The sequence below is a fragment of the Ranitomeya variabilis genome, chromosome 3 (assembly GCF_051348905.1).
Source record: "Ranitomeya variabilis isolate aRanVar5 chromosome 3, aRanVar5.hap1, whole genome shotgun sequence".
Classification (NCBI taxonomy): Eukaryota; Metazoa; Chordata; class Amphibia; order Anura; family Dendrobatidae; genus Ranitomeya; species Ranitomeya variabilis.
In genome coordinates, this window is record NC_135234.1 from 669,360,612 (window position 1) to 669,382,828 (window position 22,217).

Sequence of the window (22,217 nt, forward strand, 5' to 3'; positions counted from 1 at the left end):
ATATGTTTTGATCATGTTATTGCGTTTTGCAAAAGCATAATTGTGGAGTTTTGATTTTTTTTTTTTTCCTCGTTGCATAGTTTACCGATCAGATTAATTTACGTTATATTTTGATACACCGGGCATTTGTGAACGTGGCGATACCTTTTTTTTATTTTTTTTTTATTTATTACTAGCATCAGTAGTCTCTCTCTATGGGATACAGCAAGCTGTGATTATCGTATCCCTGTGCTACATATAGCAGGGCTTCAGCCCTATGTGTAGCTACAATGATCTGCTATGAGCGCCTGCCAAAGGGTGGTGCTAACAGCTGACCTGCACGGACAACCACAGGGGGTGTCCTATAGATCCCAGCAGGGGCGTAACTACCGCGGTCGCAGCGGTCGCCATTGCGACCGGGCCCCGCAGGTCAGGGGCCCCGGGCCGGCAGGTCTGAGCAGGGCCAGGCTGGCCATCGGGCACTTCTGGCAAATGCCAGAAGAGCCGATGCCAGTAGTGGGCCGCTGCACTGTTCCTCCCCCGGAACCCCCCCCAGTGCCGCCGCCGCATTTAACTATACCGGCGTCTATGACACCGGTATAGTTCAATGCAATGATGGGAGGAGAGAGCGTCATCTGACGCTTCCTCTCCCATCATTCCCCGCTCTGCCTCTGACAGTACATTGCGGGTGCGCGATGACGTCATATCATCGCGCACCTGCAGTGTCCTGGGCAGACTGCAGCCGCCAGGAGCAGCGCGGGCAAAAGGAAAGGTGAGGAGAGGTTTTTTTTTTTTTCTTTTTAACCGGACTGTGGGGCCATTATCGGGGGGGGGGGGGGGGGGAGATGAGATGAGATGTGGGCTGTGCTCTATATATCCCTGTGCGGGCTCTGCTGTATATACCCCTGTGGGGGCTGTGCTGTATATATCCCTGTGCGGGCTCTGCTGTATATACCCCTGTGGGGGCTGTGCTGTATATATCCCTGTGCGGGCTCTGCTGTATATACCACTGTGCGGGCTCTGCTGTATATAACACTGTGCGGGCTGTGCTCTATATACCACTGTGCGGGCTGTGCTCTATATACCACTGTGCGGGCTGTGCTCTATATACCACTGCGGGCTGTGCTGTATATACCACTGTGCGGGCTGTGCTGTATATACCACTGTGCGGGCTGTGCTGTATATACCACTGTGCGGGCTGTGCTGTATATACCACTGTGCGGGCTGTGCTGTATATACCACTGTGCGGGCTGTGCTGGATATACCACTGTGCGGGCTGTGCTCTATATACCACTGTGCGGGCTGTGCTGGATATACCACTGTGCGGGCTGTGCTCTATATACCACTGTGCGGGCTGTGCTGGCACCCAACACCATGTTGCAGTGCAGGAGATTCCTGCAACAGTCCGAGGCGTATCTAGGGGAAGCGGGGCGGGGGAAGGTGGGGGGGTTGCGGAGGCGGGGGAAGGTGGGGGGGGTAGGGGGGGGGCCCCATTTGGAAGTTCGCACCGGGGCCCATAACTTTGTAGTTACGCCACTGGATCCCAGGTTGTCATGCCTTCCCATCGGCACCCCCCAGTCATGTGATATGGGTGGGATTAGTGACGCGCTTCTGTCATGACCATGTTATAAGCCGCTGTTGGAGACTGACAGCGGCATTTAACATGGTAACAGCCACTGGTGAATCGCGATTAAATCAGCTAACGTGTTCTCAGCACCGGAACCTCCATGGAAAGCAGGGACACAGTCTATAACTTGTGTATATATACGTCATAGGTCGTGAAGGGGTTAAGATAATCTACTGTGCCATTGCTTTCTTAGCAACCAAGTGGCACCCCTTTTCCCATGACTGAAATGTATATCGCAACTTGAGAACCGGCACCAGGCTGCCACTTCGTATTCTTGTTACTGTTCAGAAACCAATTAAGATGCTCCAGAATTGATCAATTTTTTGAGGGCCAGAACTAAACGGCAACTAATTTTTATTACTGGTGAGTAACCGATCAGTCATGCTGCTAGATCTCACCTGCCAGAGTGCAATTCAAAGTATTGCTTTTCATCTACATTTCTTTGCATTAAATGTTTTTTCCCACTAGATGGCAGTGTACAAGCTCACATTTTAGATGAGATTTTGTAGTGCTTCTTAGGGTTAACATAAGGAGATTTAAAGGCCATGGAATGGTTCCATGGAAATTAAAAATGCTAATTTTATTCAAAAAAGAAGAGGACTTGAAGTCTAGTGCAGTGTTCCCCAACTCCAGTCCTCAAGAGCCACCAACAGGTCATGTTTTCAGGATTTCCTTAGTATTACACAGGTGATGCAATCATCACCTCTGCAATACTAAGAAAATCCTGAAAACATGACCTGTTGGTGGCTCTTGAGAACCGGAGTTGGGGAACACTGGTCTAATGCCACCTATAGAAAGTTGCAATACGAAGTCTGTCGATTCTTTAACAAGCCTTGCCACATGACTTGGTATAAAAGCCAAACCAAACACTTTATTTGTAGACCTGCTTCAAGGCGATATGCCCCTCATCAGTGCTATGCAAAAGGTTTGATTTGACTTCAAATTTGTGATTATGGAGTTGACTTTATGCTGGAAAAGTAAAACTGTTATCTAATGGACTAGAGCCAGTAAGTAAATGAGATACTGAAGTTTATACTTATAAAAATGGCTGCTGTGTGCTATAAAAAAACAAAAACAAAAAAACCCTGCTTATCCTTGAAGTCTCAACAGTGAAAGCCATGGAGGTTCAATACCAGTCAACTCCTCTGCCTCACTGGTCTCCCACTGATCAGATAAAGGGAACCTGTTACACCCCCCCAGGGCCTATTGAAGTAAAATAGCCACCTTCATCAGCACGAAGGCTGCATTCTGTGAAGGTGGCTCTTGCGTTTATCCTTAGGAATGCTGAAATAATCAGTTGTATAAATTTGGCGTCATACCTCTATTGAGTCAGGGAGGTATAATTTCTCCCTAACTCAAGCTCCTTGAAGCCATCAATTATCCCACCGGGCGCCGTCTCCTCTGTCGTGACGTCACGGCGCCTTCGTGTAGCCGAGACCCCAGATCCCGCCCCGCAGTGTGGTATGATGTATTCACACTGCAGGGCTGGGAATCTGATGCCTGCGCAGTGGAGCAGGTAACTTTGCTCCATTGAAGACTGTGCCGAAGTCTCGCGAGACTTGGGCACTATCTTCAAAGGGGCACGGTGATCCGATCCACTGCGCAGGCGCCAGATTCATAACACACTGCGGGGCGGGATCTGGGGCCTCAGCTACACGAAGGCGCCGTGACACTACGAAAGAGGAGGCCGCACCCGGTGGGGAGGATGATCGGCTGTGAGGGAGAAATCATACCTCCCTGACTCAATAGAGGTATGGCGCTAAATTTATAAAACTGATTATTTCAGCGTTCCTAGGGATGCTAAACGTAAGAGCCACCTTCACAGAATGCAGCCTTAGTGCTGCTGAAGGCGGCTATTTTACTCCTCTAACATAAATGTGCTATTAAATAATTGTATTCTCCGTAATAACATTGCTGGAGCCTTTGTTTCTGTTAGTTATTCCTCTACACTCTTGGAAGTGAGCCATCAGTGGTGATGATGGTACCAGACTGTAAGGACACTCACTGTATTCAGAAGGAATAATACACGGTCACCACGATGCAGCGTTAGATTCTCCACAATAGTTTAGTAAAACAGATGTTGGTAGGGTTGAGGCTTGATTATCAATGTGAAGAACTGTATATTTGTTTATTCTCGCATTTGTTTTCTTTACCAACTAATATAACATCCTGCTTCTTTCAGATAACCAGTTTTGATTCAGTATTATGTAAGTATACTTTGTGAGATCATGTAAACATGACATGAAGCTCCTGTGTCTGGGAATGAATTTTCTTTGCCTCTGCCTTTCTCTTTTGTATTGGTGTTCTTTGATCGTGTATTAGATACACCCAGGCATCTCAAACGCTCCATAGAATCCAGTGATGCCTTAACTTTTGTTCTCATGAAACATAAGAAGTCTGGGTGATGCTCCCATTTTATTCCTGCCCATAAGCTCCTTGGGCCAATTCCTTTTGAAACTTTTGCATCGATGACCTGTCCATACTTACAAGATCCATATTTTGGAACCAATATGAAGTACTTGGATATTGATATCCCATCCTTTAGGTTCTCATCAATATTCCTTTATTGGAGATCTTACACATTGCAGCCCTACCAGTCTGATCCTATTCACTTGTGTAGGGACCGAAATGCAGCACCTGAGGATGGTATGGAGCCATGCTATTTCTGCTCTGCTGCTGGACAACCAACCCTTTTTGCGTAGTCTCTAAAAATAAAAATACTTTCTAAAAATTTGTCATGAAGGGCCTTTTTGAAATGTGTATAAATTGTCTAAAATACTGATGGGTGTGTAATTTTGCTTCAAAGGAGAACCTGATTAAATTTTAAGATGACCAATCTTGTTCTTGTGGAAAATAAGCTGCTGCCTATGGGGTGGCAGTGGACACACACAAGGGGCCCCTATGGAAGAGCAATATGTGGGCTCTTTATCTTCCAGTATGTTTATGCACAACTCCACTTGCTTTGGAGATGGAAGTGGCCCCCATTACCTCTTAGGCCCTGTGCGGCTGCACAGCAATGTTATACTTGCCTTTTCTCTTGGGTCTGGCAGTGACGTATTCATCTTATCCCTTTAACCCCTTTCTTCCATCGGACGTACTATCCCGTTCATGTGACCTGGGACTTAATTCCCATGGACGGGGTAGTACGTCATACACGATCAGCTTATCGCAGCTGACACCCGGCACTTTAACCCCCGGAACACTGCAATCAAACAAGAACTGAGCGTTCCGGTGGCATAGGGAAGCATCGCGCAGGGAGGGGGCTCCCTGCGTGCTTCCCTGAGACCTTCAGAACCCGATATGATCGCGTTGTTCCAAGGGCCTCCTCCCTGCAGGCCCCCGGATCCAAGATGGCCGCGGGGTCATTCTGGGTCCTGCAGGGAGGTGGATTGTCAGTGCCTGCTGAGAGCAGGTGCCGGCAAATCTGCAGCACTGCCTGTCAGATCGCTGATCTCACACAGTGCTCTGCAAAGTGTCAGATCAGCGATCTGACTTTATACAGTTATGTCCCACCCTGGGACAATGTAAAAAAGTTAAATAAAATTAACGTGTAAAAATGTTTGTTTGTTTTTTTTTAATCCTAAATAAAGAAAAATACAATTTTTTTCCAAAAAATTAATTTCTTTCTGTACATAAGAAAAACAATAGTACACATATTTAGTATCACCACGTCCGTAAGGAACGGACCTATAAAACTGTCCCACTAGTTAACTCCTTCAGTGAACACCGTAAAAAAAACGAGGCAAAAAGCAATGCTTTATCATTGCGCTGAACAAAAAATGGAATAACCCGCGATCAAGACGGATGTAAATAAACATGGTAACGCTGAAAACGTCATCTTGTCATGAAAGAAACGACCTGCTATACAGGGTCATCAGCAAAAAATAAGTTACAGCTCTCAGAATAAAGCGATGCAAAAATAATTTTTTTATATAAAATTATTTTTGTTGTATAAAAGCGCCAAAACATAAAGATGTAAATGAGGTATCACTGTAAGGCCGGTTTCACACGTCACTGGCTCCGGTACGTGAGGTGACAGTTTCCTCACGTACCGGAGACACTGACACACGTAGACCCATAAAAATCAATGCATCTGTTCAGATGTCATTGATTTTTTGCGGACCGTGTCTCCGTGTGCCAAACACGGAGACATGTCAGTGTTCGTGGGAGCGCACGGATTACACGGACCCATTAAAGTCAATGGGTCCGTGTAAAACACGGACCTCACACGGACGTTCTCCGCCTGGGGTCCGTGTGCGTGCAGAAGACAGCGCTACAGTAAGCGCTGTCCCCCCCCACGTGGTGCTGAAGCCGCAATTCCTATGTTCCCTGCAGCAGCGTTTGCTGCAGAGAAAATATGAATAATAGATCTTTATTTTAAACACTGTCCGCCGCCCTCCCACCCCCTGTGCGCCCCCCCGCTGTTCAGAAAATACTCACCCGCTCCCACGTTGGCTGTCACTCCTTCCTCTCTGCCCCGCGCCTCCTACTGTATGCGGTCACGTGGGGCCGATCATTTACAATCATGAATAGTCGGCTCCGCCCCTATGGGAGGTGGAGCCACATATTCATGACTGTAAATGATCGGCCCCACGTGACCGCATACAGTGGAAGCCGCGGCCAGACCAGGAAGCAGCGAGGGAGGCGGGTAAGTATTTTCTGAACAGCGGGGGGGCGCACAGGGGGTGGGAGGGCGGCGGACACATAGATCTTTATTTTAAATACTATTATTCATATTTTCTCTGCAGCAAACGCTGCTGCAGGGAACATATGATTCGCGGCTTCAGCACGATGCAGAGTGGGTACCACACGCTCCGTGTGGTACCCACTCGCCAAACGGGCGGCACACGTGTGCCGCACGTATGGCCTACGTGAGTTCCCAGGCACACAGACACGGATAACTCCGGTACCGATTTATTCCGGTACCGGAATTATCTGGACGTGTGGGACAGCCCTAATCGTACTGACCCGAAGAATAAAACTGCTTTATCAATTTTACCACACGTGGGACAGTATAAACACCACCACCCCCCAAAGTTATTCATGAATAGCTGGTTTTTGTTCATTCTGCCTCCAAAAAATTGTAATAAAAAGCAATCAAAAAGTGTCATATGCCCAAAAATGGTACCAAAAAAACAAGAAAAAAAATTATAGTTCTCAAAATGTGGTGATGCAAAAACTATTTCTTGCAATGAAAAGCGTCTTTTGGTGTGTCACCTGCCAAACATAAACCCGCTATAAAAACCCACTATAAATGGTAAATCAAACCCCCTTCATCACCCCTTAGGGAAAAAAAATAAAAAAATTAAAAAAATGTATTTATATTTTCCCGTTAGGTTTGGGGCTAAAGTTAGGGTTGGGGTTAGGGGTGTGGTTATGATTAGGGTTAGGGATGTGTTCTGGTTAAGGTTGGAGTTAGAATTGGGGGGTTTCAATGTTAAGGCACATCAGGGGCTCTCAAAACGCGACATGGCATTCCAGCCAATTTTGCATTGAAAAGTCAAACGGCGCGCCTTCCCTTCTGAGCTCTGCCATGCGCCCAAACACTGGTTTACCCCCACATATTGGGTATCGGCGTACTCATGACAAATTGTACAACAACTTTTGGGGTCAAATTTCTCCTGTTACCCTTGGGAAAATAAAACAAATTGGATCTGAATTAAATTTGTGAAAAAAAAGTAAAAAAATTTTTTAAACATTTCAAAAATTCCTGTGAAACACCTGAAGGGTTAATAAACTTCTTGAATGTGGTTATGAGCACCTTGAGGGGTGCAGTTTCCAGAATGGTGTCACACTTGGGTATTTTCTATCATATAGACCCCTCAAAGTGACTTCAAATGTGATGTGGTCCCTAAAAAAAAAAGTGGTGGTGTAAAAATGAGAAATTGCTGGTCAACTTTTAACCCTTATAACATCCTAACAAAAAAACAAAAAAAATGGTTCCAAAATTGTGCTGATGTAAAGTAGACATGTGGGAAGTGTTACTTATTAAGTATTTTGTGTGACATATCTCTGTGATTTAACCCCTTGCCGACATCGGACGTACTATCCCGTCCGATGGCGGCTCCCCTGCTTTGATGCAGGGCTCCGCGGTGAGCCCGCATCAAAGCTGGGACATGTCAGCTGTTTTGAACAGCTGACATGTGCCCGCAATAGCGGCCGGTGAAATCGCGATTCACCCGCCGCTATTAACTAGTTAAATGCCGCTGTCAAACGCAGACAGCGGCATTTAACTACCGCATCCGGCCGGGCGGCCGGAAATGTCGTCGTCGCCGACCCCCGTCACATGATCGGGGGTCGGCGATGTGTCAGGACAGTAACCATAGAGGTCCTTGAGACCTCTATGGTTACTGATCGCCGGTAGCTGTGAGCGCCACCCTGTGGTCGGCGCTCTCAGCACACCTGATTTTCTACTACATAGCAGCGAACAGCAGATCGCTGCTATGTAGCAGAGGCGATCGAGTGGTGCCTGCTTCTAGCCTCCCATGGAGGCTATTGAAGCATGGCAAAAGTTAAGAAAAAAAAGTAAAAAATGTGAAAAAAATAAGTTTAAATCACCCCCCTTTCGCCCCAATCAAAATCAATAAAAAAAAAAAAAATCAAATCTACACATTTGGTATCGCCACGTTCAGAATCGCCCGATCTATCAATATAAAAAAAGCATTAACCTGATCGCTAAACGGCGTAACGAGAAAAAATATCGAAACGCCAGAATTACCTTTTTTTGGTTGCCGCGACATTGCATTAAAATGCAATAACGGGCGATCAAAAGAACGTATCTGCAACGAATTGGAATCATTAAAAACGCCAGCTCGGCATGCAAAAAATAAGCCCTCAACCGACCCCAGATCATGAAAAATGGAGACGCTACGAGTATCGGAAAATTGCGCAATTTATTTATTTATTTTAGCAAAGTTTGGAATTTTTTTCACCACTTAGGTAAAAAATAACCTAGTCATGTTTGGTGTCTATGAACTCGTAATGACCTGGAGAATCATAATGGCAGGTCAGTTTTAGCATTTAGTGAACCTAGCAAAAAAGCCAAGCAAAAAACAAGTGTGGGATTGCACTTTTTTTTGCAATATCACCGCACTTGGAATTTTTTTCCCGTTTTCTAGTACACGACATGGTAAAACCAGTGATGTCGTTCAAAAGTACAACTCGTCCCGCAAAAAATAAGCCCTCACATGGCCAAATTGACGGAAAAATAAAAAATTTATGGCTCTGGGAAGAAGGGGAGTGAAAAACGAACACGGAAAAACGAAAAATCCCTCGGTCACGAAGGGGTTAAGGGCATAAAAATTAAAAGTTGGAAAATTGCGAAAATTTTTGCCAAATTTCCATTTTTTTCACAAATAAACGCAAGTCATATTTAGGAAATTTTACAACTATCATGAAGTATAATATGTCACGAGAAAACAGTGTCAGAATCACCTGGATCCATTCAAGCATTGTAGTTATAACCTCATAAAGGGACAGTGGTCAGAATTGTAAAAATTGGCCCGTCATGAGCATGCAAACCACCCTTGGAGGTTAAGGGGTTAAAATAAACATGAGTGCAACTCCTCATTAGTGACGGAGGTGGGGATGTGTAAAATCACAGGGCCAAACAGTGCACTAAACCTAGTAGCCACTCCAAGCCTGCACCGAGCATAATAATCCATGTTTAAGTAAAGTCATATCAAAATGTGATGTCACAATAGATACAAGTATTCAGTATATAAAATATAGACTACATTACTGTCATATGGAATATACTTATGAAACTGAGCCACATGGAGCCCAATTTTGTCAAATTGTCTGGGCCACCCAGCTATGACAAGGGACTCTGTGATGTGACCCTTCATGCGCAAAACCTATAACTCTGCCGTTTCTGCTTATTTCCTAGAAAAAAATCAACCACATCCATCAGGATATCTCTGCCCAATCTCCTCAGTGCCTGGCTCCCTTTCCCTGCCGCACCTCAAACTCATTAGACATCTTTGAGCCTGTTTCAGAAGAAGTAGTTTCCAAGCTCCTCACTTCTGCTCGGCCTACAACCTGCAATAGTGACCCCATTCCTTCACTTCTCCTGCAGTCTCTCTCACCAGTGGTCACCACTCACCTGATTAAATATTTAACCTCTTTCTTCAGGTATCTTTCCCACCTCATTTAAACATGCCATCATTACCCCTTTACTTAAAAAGCCATCCCTGGACCAGAACTGCACGGCTAACTACAGACCTGTCTTTAACCTTTCCTTCATCTCTAAACTCCTGGAACGCTTGGTCCACTCCCGTCTGATCCGCTATCTCTCGGATAACTCTCTTCTTGACCCCTTACAATCTGGTTTCCGCTCTTTACACTCCACTGAAACTGCCCTCACTAAAGTCTCTAATGATCTAATAACCGCTAAATCCCAAGGTCATTGCTCTCTGCTGATTCTCCTGGATCTCTCTGCCGCATTTGACACTGTGGATCACCAGCTCCTTCTCCCTATGCTCCGCTCCATAGGCCTCAAGGACACAGCCCTCTCTTGGTTTTCCTCCTACCTCTCTGACCGCTCCTTCACTGTACCTTTTGCCGGCTCCTCTTCCTCTCCTCGTCCCCGGGGTTCCGCAGGGCTCAGTCCTGGGCCCCCTCCTTTTCTCTCTATACACGGCCCCTATTGGACAATCAGCAGATTTGGGTTCCAGTACCATCTCTATGCTGACGACACCCAATTATACACTTCTTCCCCTGTCATCACCCCCACTCTAATTCAAAATACCAAGGATTGTCTGTCTGCTGTCTCTAACATCATGTCCTCCCTCTATCTAAAACTAAATCTCTCCAAAACTGAACTACTTGTGTTTCTCCCTTCTACTAACCTCACTCTTCCCAACATCGAAATTACCCTGGAGGGTTCAACCATAACTCCCAAGCAGCATGCCCGCTGTCTTGGGGTCATATTCGTCACCGAACTTTCCTTTACTCCCTATATCCGATCACTCACTCGATCTTGTCACCTGCATCTCAAAAACATCTCCAGAATCCGACCTTTTCTCACCTTTGAAACTGCTAAGACTCTTACTGTCTCTCTTATTCATTCTCGTCTGGACTACTGCAACTCTTCTGATCGGTCTCCCTCTTTCCAAACTGTCTCCTCTCCAATCCATCTTGAATGCGGCAGCCAGGGTCATATTTCGGTCCAGCCGCTTCACCGATGCCTCCAACTGGTGCCAGTCATTATACTGGCTACCCATTCGCTACAGGGTCCAGTATAAACTCATCTCTCACCCACAAAGCTCTCCACATATTCTGCACCGCCTTATATCTCATCTCTGTCTATCGCCCTACACGTGCCATCCCCCGTAATTCGAACCTCGCACCTCCGTCTCCAAGACTTCTCTCGTGCTGCGCCAGCTCTCTGGAATGCACTTCCCCAGACGATCAGACTGATACCTAGCCCCAACCTTTTCAAGTGCGCTTTAAAAACCCATCTCTTCAAACAAGCCTACCACATCAACTACTCAGTAAACGAACTTTGTCCTGTTCCCTCCTTCCAAATATTATCTGCATGTGAATCTGCACCCTACTATTCATCTGTCCCCACACCCTCCATGCACATGATAACTGCACTTGATACTTGACTATTGCACTTAAACACACGGGCTGATGACCGGATCATGCAGCTTTATATGAAAATCCCTATTTATTATAATTGCTAGACCTGAAATAACAAGCACTTTTCACCTATTGTGTCCCCCCATTTCCTTGTAGATTGTAAGCTTGTGAGCAGGGACCTCACCCCTAATGTCACTGTTTAAATTGTCTTAACCCCTTCATGACCCAGCCTATTTTGGCCTTAATGACCTTGCCGTTTTTTGAAATTCTGACCAGTGTCCCTTTATGAGGTAATAACTCAGGAACGCTTCAACGGATCCTAGCGATTCTGAGATTGTTTTTTCGTGACATATTGGGCTTCATGTTAGTGGTAAATTTAGGTCGATAATTTCTGAGTTTATTTGTGAAAAAAACGGAAATTTGGCAAAAAATTTGAAAATTTCGCAATTTTCACATTTTGAATTTTTATTCTGTTAAACCAGAGAGTTATGTGACACAAAATAGTTAATAAATAACGTTTCCCACATGTCTACTTTACATCAGCACAATTTTGGAAACATTTTTTTTTTTTGCTAGGAAGTTATAAGGGTTAAAATTTGACCAGTGATTTCTTATTTTTACAACAAAATTTACAAAACCATTTTTTTTAGGGACCACCTCACATTTGAAGTCATTTTGAGGGTTCTATATGGCTGAAAATACCCAAAAGTGACACCATTCTAAGAACTGCACCCCTCAAGGTGCTCAAAACCACATTCAAGAAGTTTATTAACCCTTCAGGTGTTTCACAGCAGCAGAAGCAACATGGAAGTAAAAAATGAACATTTAACTTTTTAGTCACAAAAATGATCTTTTAGCAACAATTTTTTTATTTTCCCAGCGGTAAAAGGAGAAACTGGACCACGGACGTTGTTGTCCAATTTGTCCTGAGTACGCTGATACCTCATATGTGGGGGTAAACCACTGTTTGGGCGCACGGCAGGGCTCGGAAGGGAAGGAGCGCCATTTGACTTTTTGAATGAAAAATTGGCTCCAATCTTTAGCCCACACCATGTCACGTTTGGAGAGCCCCCGTGTGCCTAAACATTGGAGCTCCCCCACAAGTGACCCCATTTTGGAAACTAGACCCCCCAAGGAACTTATCTAGAAGCATAGTGAGCACTTTAAACCCCCAGGTGCTTCACAAATTGATCCGTAAAAATGAAAAAGTACTTTTTTTTCACAAAAAAATTATTTTAGCCTCAATTTTTTCATTTTCACATGGGCAACAGGATAAAATGGATCCTAAATTTTGTTGGGCAATTTCTCCTGAGTACACCAATACCTCACATGTGGGGGTAAACCACTGTTTGGGCACATGGTAAGGCTCGGAAGGGAAGGAGCGCCATTTGACTTTTTGAATGAAAAATTATCTCCATCGTTAGCGGACACCATGTCGCGTTTGGAAAGCCCCTGTGTGCCTAAACATTGGAGCTCCTCCACAAGTGACCCCATTTTGGAAACTAGACCCCCCAAGGAACTCATCTAGAGGCATAGTGAGCACTTTAAACCCCCAGGTGCTTCACAAATTGATCCGCAAAAATGAAAAAGTACTTTTTTTTCACACAAAATTTCTTTTAGCCTCAATTCTTTCATTTTCACATGGGCAACAGGATAAAATGGATCCTAAAATTTGTTGGGCAATTTCTCCTGAGTATGCCGATACCTCATATGTGGGGGTAAACCACTGTTTGGGTGCACGGCAAGGCTCGGAAAGGGAGGCGTGCCATTTGACTTTTTGAATGGAAAATTAGCTCCAATCGTTAGCGGACACCATGTCGCGTTTGGAGAGCCCCTGTGTGCCTAAACATTGGAGCTCCCCTACAAGTGACCCCATTTTGGAAACTAGACCCCCCAAGGAACTTATCTAGATGCATAGTGAGCACTTATAACCTCCAGGTGCTTCACAGAAGTTTATAACGCAGAGCCGTGAAAATAAAAAAATAATTTTTCTTTCCTCAAAAATGATTTTTAGCCCAGAATTTTTTATTTTCCCAAGGGTAATAGGAGAAATTGGATCCCAAATGTTGTTGTCCAGTTTGTCCTGAGTACGATGATACCCCATATGTGGGGGTAAACCACTGTTTGGGCGCACGGCAGGGCTCGGAAGGGAAGGCACGCCATTTGGCTTTTTGAATGGAAAATTAGCTGCAATCATTAGCGGACACCATGTCGCGTTTGGAGAGCCCCTGTGTGCCTAAACATTGGAGCTCCCGCACAAGTGACCCCATTTTGGAAACTAGACCTCCCAAGGAACTAATCTAGATGTGTGGTGAGCACTTATAACCCCCAGGTGCTTCACAGAAGTTTATAACGCAGAGCCGTGAAAATAAAAAATGTGTTTCCTTTCCTCAAAAATATTTTTTTAGCCCAGAATTTTTTTATTTTTGCAAGAGTAACAGGAGAAATTGGACCCCAAAAGTTGTTGTCCAGTTTCTCCTGAGTACGCTGATACCCCATATGTGGGGGTAAACCACTGTTTTGGCACACGTCGGGGTTCGGAAGGGAAGTAGTGACGTTTTGAAATGCAGACTGATGGAATGCTCTGCGGGCATCATGTTGCGTTTGCAGAGCCCCTGATGTGCCTAAACAGTAGGAACTCCCCACAAGTGACTCCATTTTGGAAACTAGACCCCCAAGGGAACTTATCTAGATGTGTGGTGAGCACTTTGAACCCCCAAGTGCTTCACAGAAGTTTATAATGCAGAGCCGTGAAAATAATAAATGTGTTTCCTTTCCTCAAAAATATTTTTTTAGCCCAGAATTTTTTATTTTTGCAAGAGTAACAGGAGTAATTGGACCCCAAAAGTTGTTGTCCAGTTTCTCCTGAGTACGCTGATACCCCATATGTGGGGGTAAACCACTGTTTTGGCACACGTCGGGGTTCGGAAGGGAAGTAGTGACGTTTTGAAATGCAGACTTTGATGGAATGCTCTGCGGGCATCATGTTGCGTTTGCAGAGCCCCTGATGTGCCTAAACAGTAGGAACTCCCCACAAGTGACTCCATTTTGGAAACTAGACCCCCAAGGGAACTTATCTAGATGTGTGGTGAGCACTTTGAACCCCCAAGTGCTTCACAGAAGTTTATAATGCAGAGCCGTGAAAATAATAAATGTGTTTCCTTTCCTCAAAAATATATTTTTTTAGCCCAGAATTTTTTATTTTTGCAAGAGTAACAGGAGAAATTGGACCCCAAAAGTTGTTGTCCAGTTTCTCCTGAGTACGCTGATACCCCATATGTGGGGGTAAACCACTGTTTGGGCACATGCCGGGGCTCGGAAGGGAAGTAGTGACGTATTGGAATGCAGACTTTGATGGAATGGTCTGCGGGCATCATGTTACGTTTGCAGAGCCCCTGATATGCCTAAACAGTAGAAACCCCCCACAAGTGACCCCATTTTGGAAACTAGACCCCCCAAGGAACTTATCTAGATGTGTGGTGAGCACGTTCAACCCCCAAGTGCTTCACAGAAGTTTACAACGCAGAGCCGTGAAAATAAAAAATCATTTTTCTTTCCTCAAAAAAGATGTTTTAGCAAGCAATTTTTTATTTTCACAAGGGTAACAGGAGAATTTGGACCCCAATATTTGTTGCCCAGTTTGTTGTGAGTACGCTGATACCCCATATGTGGGGGTAAACCACTGTTTGGGCGCACGTCAGGGCTCGGAAGGGAAGTAGTGACATTTGAAATGCAGACTTTGATGGAATGGTCTGCGGGCGTCACATTGCATTTGCAGAGCCCCTGATGTGCCTAAACAGTAGAAACACCCCACAAGTGACCCCATTTTGGAAACTAGACCCCCGAAGGAACTTATCTAGATGTGTGGTGAGCACTTTCAACCCCCAAGTGCTTCACAGAAGTTTATAACGCAGAGCCGTGAAAATAAAAAATAATTGTTCTTTCCTCAAAAATTATGTTTTAGCAAGTAATTTTTTATTTTTGCAAGGGTAACAGGAGAAATTGGACCCCAACAGTTGTTGCCCAGTTTGTCCTGAGTACGCTGGTACCCCAAATGTGGGGGTAAACCACTGTTTGGGCGCACGTCGGGGCTTGGAAGGGCGGGAGCACCATTTGACTTTTTGAACGCAAGATTGGCTGGAATCAATGGTGGCGCCATGTTGCGTTTGGAGACCCCTGATGTGCCTAAACAGTGGAAACCCCTCAATTCTAACTTCAACACTAACCCCAACACACCCCTAATCCTAATCCCAACTGTAGCCATAACCCTAATCACAACCCTAACCCCAACACACCCCTAACCACAACCCTAACCGCAACAGACCCGTAACCCTAATTCCAACCCTAATCCTAACCCTAATCCCAACCGTAACCCTAATCCCAACCCTAACCACAACTGTAACCCCAACACACCCCTAACCCTATCCGTAACCCTAACCACAAGCCTAATCTTAACCCTATTTCAAACCCTAGCCCTAATTCCAACCCTAACTCTAATTCCAACCCTAACCCTAAGGCTATGTGCCCACGTTGTGGATTCGTGTGAGATTTTTCCGCACGATTTTTGAAAAATCTGCAGGTAAAAGGCACTGCGTTTTACCTGCGGATTTACAGCAGATTTCCAGTGTTTTTTTGTGCGGATTTCACCTGCGGATTCCTATTGAGGAACAGGTGTAAAACGCTGCGGAATCCGCACAAAGAATTGACATGCTGCGGAAAATACAACGCAGCGTTTCTGCACGGAATTTTCCGCACCATGGGCACAGCGGATTTGGTTTTCCTTAGGTGTACATGGTACTGTAAACCTGATGGAAAACTGCTTCAAATTCGCAGCGGCCAATCCGCTGCGGATCCGCGGCCAATCCGCTGCCAATCCGCTGCGGATCCGCGGCCAATCCGCTGCGGATCCGCTGCCAATCCGCTGCGGATCCGCGGCCAATCCGCTGCGGATCCGCGGCCAATCCGCTGCGGATCCGCTGCCGATCCGCGGCCAATCCGCTGCGGGTCCGCTGCCAATCCGCTGCGGGTCCGCTGCCAATCCGCTGCGGATCCGCGGCCAATCCGCTGCGGATCCGCGGCCAATCCGCTGCCGATCCGCTGCGGATCCGCGGCCGATCCGCTCTGTGTGCACATGCCATAACCCTACCCCTAACCCTACCCCTAGTTCTAACCCTAGTTCTAACCCTAACCCTAGTGGAAAAAAAAAAAAAAAAAAATTCTTTATTTTATTATTGTCCCTATGGGGGTGATAAAGGGGGGGGGGGGGGTTATTTATTATTTTTTATATTTTGATCGCTGTGATAGAACCTACCACAGCGATCAAAATGTACCTGTAAGGAATCTGCCGACTGGCAGATTCGGCGGGCGCACTGAGCATGCGCCCGCCATTTTCCAAGATGGCGGCGCCCAGGGAGGAGACGGCCGGACACCGGGAGGATCGGTAAGTATGAAGGGGGGGTGGATCGGAGCACAGGGGGGGTGATCGGAGCACAGGGGGGGGGGATCTGAGCAAGGAGGGAGCGGACAGCAGGACGGGGGAGCCGGCAGGCGGACGGAGGGGACCGGAGGACTAACGGAGCACTGGGGGGGCGATCGGTGGGTGTGGGGGGGGGCACTTTAGTATTTCCAGCCATGGCCGATGTTATTGCAGCATCGGCCATGGCTGGATTGTAATATTTCACCAGTTTTTTAGGTGAAATATTACAAATCGCTCTGATTGGCAGTTTCACTTTCAACAGCCAATCAGAGCGATCGTAGCCACGGGGGGGTGAAGCCACCCCCCCTGGGCTGAAGCACCACTCCCCCTCTCCCTGCAGATCGGGTAAAATAGGAGTTAACCCCTTCACCCGATCTGCAGGGACGCGATCATTCCATGACGCATACGCTGCGTCATAGGTCGTTTTGGCACCGACTTTCATGACGCAGCGTATGCGTCAAAGGTCGTTAAGGGGTTAACTTGTATTGAATTTGTCTGTACTTGTCCCCGCTTAATTGTAAAGTGCTGCGGAATATGTCGGCGCTATATAATTAAAAATTATTATTATTATTATTATTATTAGCTTTTTTCTATCAGATGTACCCCAACTGTGTCAAAAGCCTGCAAATGTAAGTGTGTTAAGACCCAGCATCTTGTTCTGTCTGGAGATGAGGTGTCACTGTAAGAGGGGGAGTATACATTAAAAAGTAAAGGGGTCGTCCACTACTGTACAAACCACTTTACTTTGCAAAAACAGTTCTGTATTAACAGAAAGGCCACCTCCATCCTGCACCCTCCCCATACACATTGGGTAAATGTTTGCCTAAAGAAAGAGCTGTGTAATGTGCATGGTCCGCCTCACTCAGTATTAGGAGATATAACTGGTAACATGATTGGCTGCTTTGCTGTAATACTGATGTAAGATTCAACATCTCATGTTTGATATGTATTTTTTGCGTTTCAGAACCATGGACCCTTGAGGAGAAGGTTGATCTTCATCCGGCTTGTTGCTTTAACATGTGAATTTGTACCTCTAGAACTGTTAAGGTTTTTGTTTTTTAGAGGTATATCTTGTTTTTTTGGGACCACATTGCATTATTGGTGCAGATTTAAATACAGATGGCTAAAGCAATGGAGTCACGTGCACTCCAGATTATACATTTGTAAGTTTGTATGCAAGTCTGTTGTAATATCATTTAGAATTTCCCTAGGAGCATGGTCCTTGCCTCTAATGTATGGCAGTTGCATATGATTTATAGGAGCCGTTCATTTGCTTGCATACCATAACATTTCTGTTCAGATTCTGCCTTTGTTGAACATGTTTGTAAGCTGCCTTGTAGCTCTGCACCTGTATATTTTGGATATGTTAGGCCTAGACTAGAGGGCGACTTTAGCCACTAGTACTGATCGCAGACTGTTATCTGATGCTGCTTGCACATTTACTTCAGTTACTTTTCCATGTTGTAGATGTATGGAGTCGCATATCATTATTTAACAAATACCCAGCCCATAAAGTGTGCAATCAATACCTTTTTTAAAAAAATTTAAGAAACAGAAGGATTTTGTTTTCTACAATTTGGCTCTGTAGTCTTGAAGCCAAAGAAACAAGCATATTTAATCGTGTAGGAACGATTGACCACAATAGCAGGCAGGTCATAGAGCATAAGAGTCGGGTACATTGCACAGACTAACAGATCCTGCCTGCAGGAGTACAGGAAAAGACGTATATGGAAATCACAGGAAGGAATAAGGTTATTTTTCCTGTTTTTGCAGATAATTCTAAAATACCCTGTTAATTCTCCAGGGACTTGTTTGTAATTGTCATGGCCTCAGGAGGCAGGGGTTATCACAAATGCAGGCAATGATTTTTGGTTTGTGATGAGACTTTTGCCTCTATTTAAGGACACATGCGTGATGCAATTTTTTCCTTTTCTGTATGTTAAAACTTTCATTTGATCCTGCCCATTCACAAAGGCTAATGTATACAAGCTCACAGCAGAGGAGGAGATGATTACATGATTTGAATTGTCAAGCTGGTACGTTTTGAGTTTGTCCTAAAAGGTGGCTGAAGCAAAGTCAAAGCCCTTTAAATGAATGCATCTGGAACATGGCCTATAGCTACTAGTATCTGCAGCAGGACGCTCGGTCGCCTAATTCACATAGTGCAGAATGTATACCCAAAACCAGGAGTGGAACATACACAGAGAAGCGTGAGGGGAAGTTTTAATATTTGATACCAGTACAGTGCAAGTTTAGGATATTGTTGTTGGGGTACTAAAGGCTTTTTTTTTTAGAACACCCTCAAGTAAAAAATATATATATTTTTTAGTTTAAATGATGCATTCGCCAATTGTGTTCACTTTCTAATCTAAAAATTGCTAAATTAGTGACCTGTGGGCAGTCTATGCCTCAAGAGTTATTGCTTCTAGGAGCTGCAACAATTCAACATGTCTTGGAGCATGGCAGACTATCTACCTTTTGTATTTTTCCAAAGATTCACATATACGGTAACTACTTTTGGGCACAGATAAGTAATGTAGGAGACGTTATGGTGGCTTTAAATGGCTATATTTCTGCTTCAAGCAGGCTTTTAGTTTACAGCCAAGTACTAAATCATATCTTATTTTACTAATTGGGACACTTTCCTTTTGTTTAAAGCACCACTCCAGCAGTTTTATTTTTTTTTTTTCCCAGCACTGGAATGGCACTTTAAATCTAAGCCCCCCTGCCCCCATTCCTATACTCCTTTTCTGGCAGCTTCCCCTTTTTACAGACGCTGCTCTGGTCCTACGGTGCCATCTTGTGCCCATGACTTCTTATCGTCGAGAAGTTACATTAGAGCTTCCAATTAAAGTCTGAATGTGACATTGAGGCTCTGAGACTTGTATTGAAAAGTCCCCTCTGACACGCTCCAGTAGACACTGTTGCTGCAGACTAATTTAAAGCACCACTCCTGTGGTGCAGTAAAAAAATAAAATCACTGAAGTGGTACTTCACATTTGTCCTGTTAGGCTACGTCCCCACGGTCCGTAATCAGCAGCGCTTTGGATGTAGCACATGTCTGATGTGTCCGAAGCGCTGCCAGCTTTTGAGCACAGGTGGTTCTGCATGTGTTCATTGAACAGTGCAGAATCACCATGCCCAATACATTGTATGGGTGACATCTTGCGGAGACTGAGCGTCTCCACTAGATAAACAGACATGCTGCGGTCTGGAAAGATGTGCTGCATGTCAGTCTCCACAGGGAAGCCGCGGGTGCCAATGCGCGCATAATGGAGATGGGATTTCTTGAATACCCATCCACTATGGTGTAACATCTGAACGCTGCGGATGTACACACCGTCCAACCCGCAGCATTTACTGACCGTGGGAACATATCCTTATAGTACAGGATTTGATCTCTTCACTTCACTTAATGTATATTAAAAAACAAAACTGCAATCTGCAAGCTATACCCCATACATATGGTAAGATGAGCTTGCATAGACATATGTTCATATAGATGTCTATTAAAGGCTAAAAGTCTGCAGTCACTTTGACATCGGTTCACGTTGCGACTAGATGTTCTTGGCCTCACTCAATTTACTTGTATTGAGTGAGGCTGTGCACGTGTAGTTGGACTGTGGTTAAAAATATGCAAATGATCTACTTAGGCTTTATACTTCCCAGTCTTGCTGCTTATACCAGAGAATCTTGACAGCGTGTGGTACTTGGGCTGTGAGGATTCAAAGTCAGCAGTTCCATAGAATGACTGAATTCTTTTAGCAAAAGACTGGACAGCCCCTTCTAAGTTGTAGAGAGTTAGAGAAACATAAATGCTTTCTAAAAGTGAATGTCAGTAGGTTCAACCCTCCCATGCCAGCTATATGGGCATATAAATCATAAGAAGCAAAATAAAATGACACCTTGATATCTGCGATCTGATGCCTTATTCCAGATAATTCCATGTTTTCCTAAATGTAAATGAGCTGTTCTGCGCCATGGCCCATGCACTGATCTCCACGAGAATGTGCCAGTAGAGATTTATTTTGGATGAGTCGGTACCAGTGTGATATGTAATGACTAGGCTTGATCGAATAGCTTCAATAAGAGCTTATCTGAATAGCTATAGCGCTTACCAAATAGCTTCCTCGGGAGTCTGGATACCTGGAGCGCTCCAATAATCATCTGTTCGGTTCTGCAGCTTCATGTGTCGTGGCATGGACAGCCTGTTTGTTGGACTCTCCATGCAAGTGTTGACTGTCACACAGCTGCGACACCGAACAGCTGGTTATTGCGAGCGTTCCAGGTTACCGAGGAAGCTATTCGGTAAGCGCTATAGCTATTGAGAAAAGCTCTTATCCGAAGCTATTCGATCAACACTAATAATGACTGCTCTCCACTCACTGCAGAGCTGTGTGTGGTTGTAACTGACACGTCTGCAGATTTCTCGGCTTCCATCTTACAGGTACATAGGGTTGCAATACAGCAGAGCTGTGAGACCTGCAGCAAATGTGTTTGTAAGGAGACAAAGTATTGTTAAATGTCTTACACTGGTAACGCCCCTTGTATTTAAACTAAGCTTTGGAGGCAAATTCTGAGGCACATCAGTGTCCAGGTCATAGTCCTGAACAACCATTTACATATAAGAAAAATGTGTATTTCTCTGAATAAAATGGTAGCTTGATAACTGATCACAATGTCTTGATTCTAGTCTGCTTCCTATTATCATGCCCACCTAGACTGCTTAAAAGGGTTGATCCTACTGCCAGTTAATCCTATAAAACAAGGCCATGTCTGTCTGCAAGTTTTTTTGTGATTACATTAGTTCTGCCACATTTGCTTCATGGAAAAGTGTACTGCTGTTTCTAGAATAAAGCAGCCCTCTTTGTAATACTGTACAACCACTTGAAAATGTAACCACTGCTCAGAAGTCAAAATTTTAGCAATATATGTATTAGAAAGTTTTAGCAGTACCTTTGCCAGCACTATTGTAGGACATGTTAAAGACAGTCATTTATTTACTGAAATATGTTATTGTGGTTTAGGGACTGTTCAGTTTGCTAGGTTGCTTTTAAATCGTTAATTGCATTACAAGTTGCTGTCTAAAATCTCTAAAAATAAAACCTTTTATTTGATTTATTTTGGTTTTGAGTTTGACTACAGACTTGCTTGCTCCGTATTCCATTCTTAAAACAAATCACATCACTGCTATTGTCTAATCAATATTCACAAGGACTTGAAGCAAATTATTGGAACCTTGGACCACTTTTTTTTCTTTAAACACATTAAAAGATTATATTGTATATTTTAGTTTTGTTATAATAAAGATGGCTATCTGAGCCTGGAAAAACCCAATGTGTAAGCTCACTAGATAAAGCCACCATAGAGCAAAAGGTGTTGTTACCTTGTACATCTTGTGCTGTCATGACTTGCTGCGAGTGAGATTATCAATAAAAAAAAAACAAAAATCTGATTCTAAAACACGAGCAGTTTTCAGTGTCTTGTTGAGGAGGCGTCACTGAGTCACACTCTTGATTTGTTAAAAGGTGCGTGCCTCTTAAGGAATCC

The 22,217-nt window shown here is 44.6% G+C and overlaps 1 protein-coding gene across 4 annotated transcripts in view; it reads left to right on the forward strand.

Annotated features, from left to right (window-relative positions):
* The window catches only part of LOC143816926 (gametocyte-specific factor 1-like), a 157,537-nt gene extending 135,749 nt beyond the window's left edge, over nucleotides 1-21,788 (forward strand). For 2 of the 4 annotated variants that reach the window (XM_077297917.1, XM_077297920.1), the window contains 2 exons: nucleotides 3,789-3,813; nucleotides 17,632-21,788. In XM_077297917.1, the coding sequence (XP_077154032.1) occupies nucleotides 3,789-3,802 (14 nt within the window). In that variant the 3' untranslated portion in view covers nucleotides 3,803-3,813; nucleotides 17,632-21,788. The remainder of the gene's footprint in view (nucleotides 1-3,788; nucleotides 3,814-17,631) is intronic. The other 2 variants (XM_077297916.1, XM_077297919.1) reach the window with 2 other exon arrangements.
* Nucleotides 21,789-22,217: the final 429 nt, after the last annotated feature.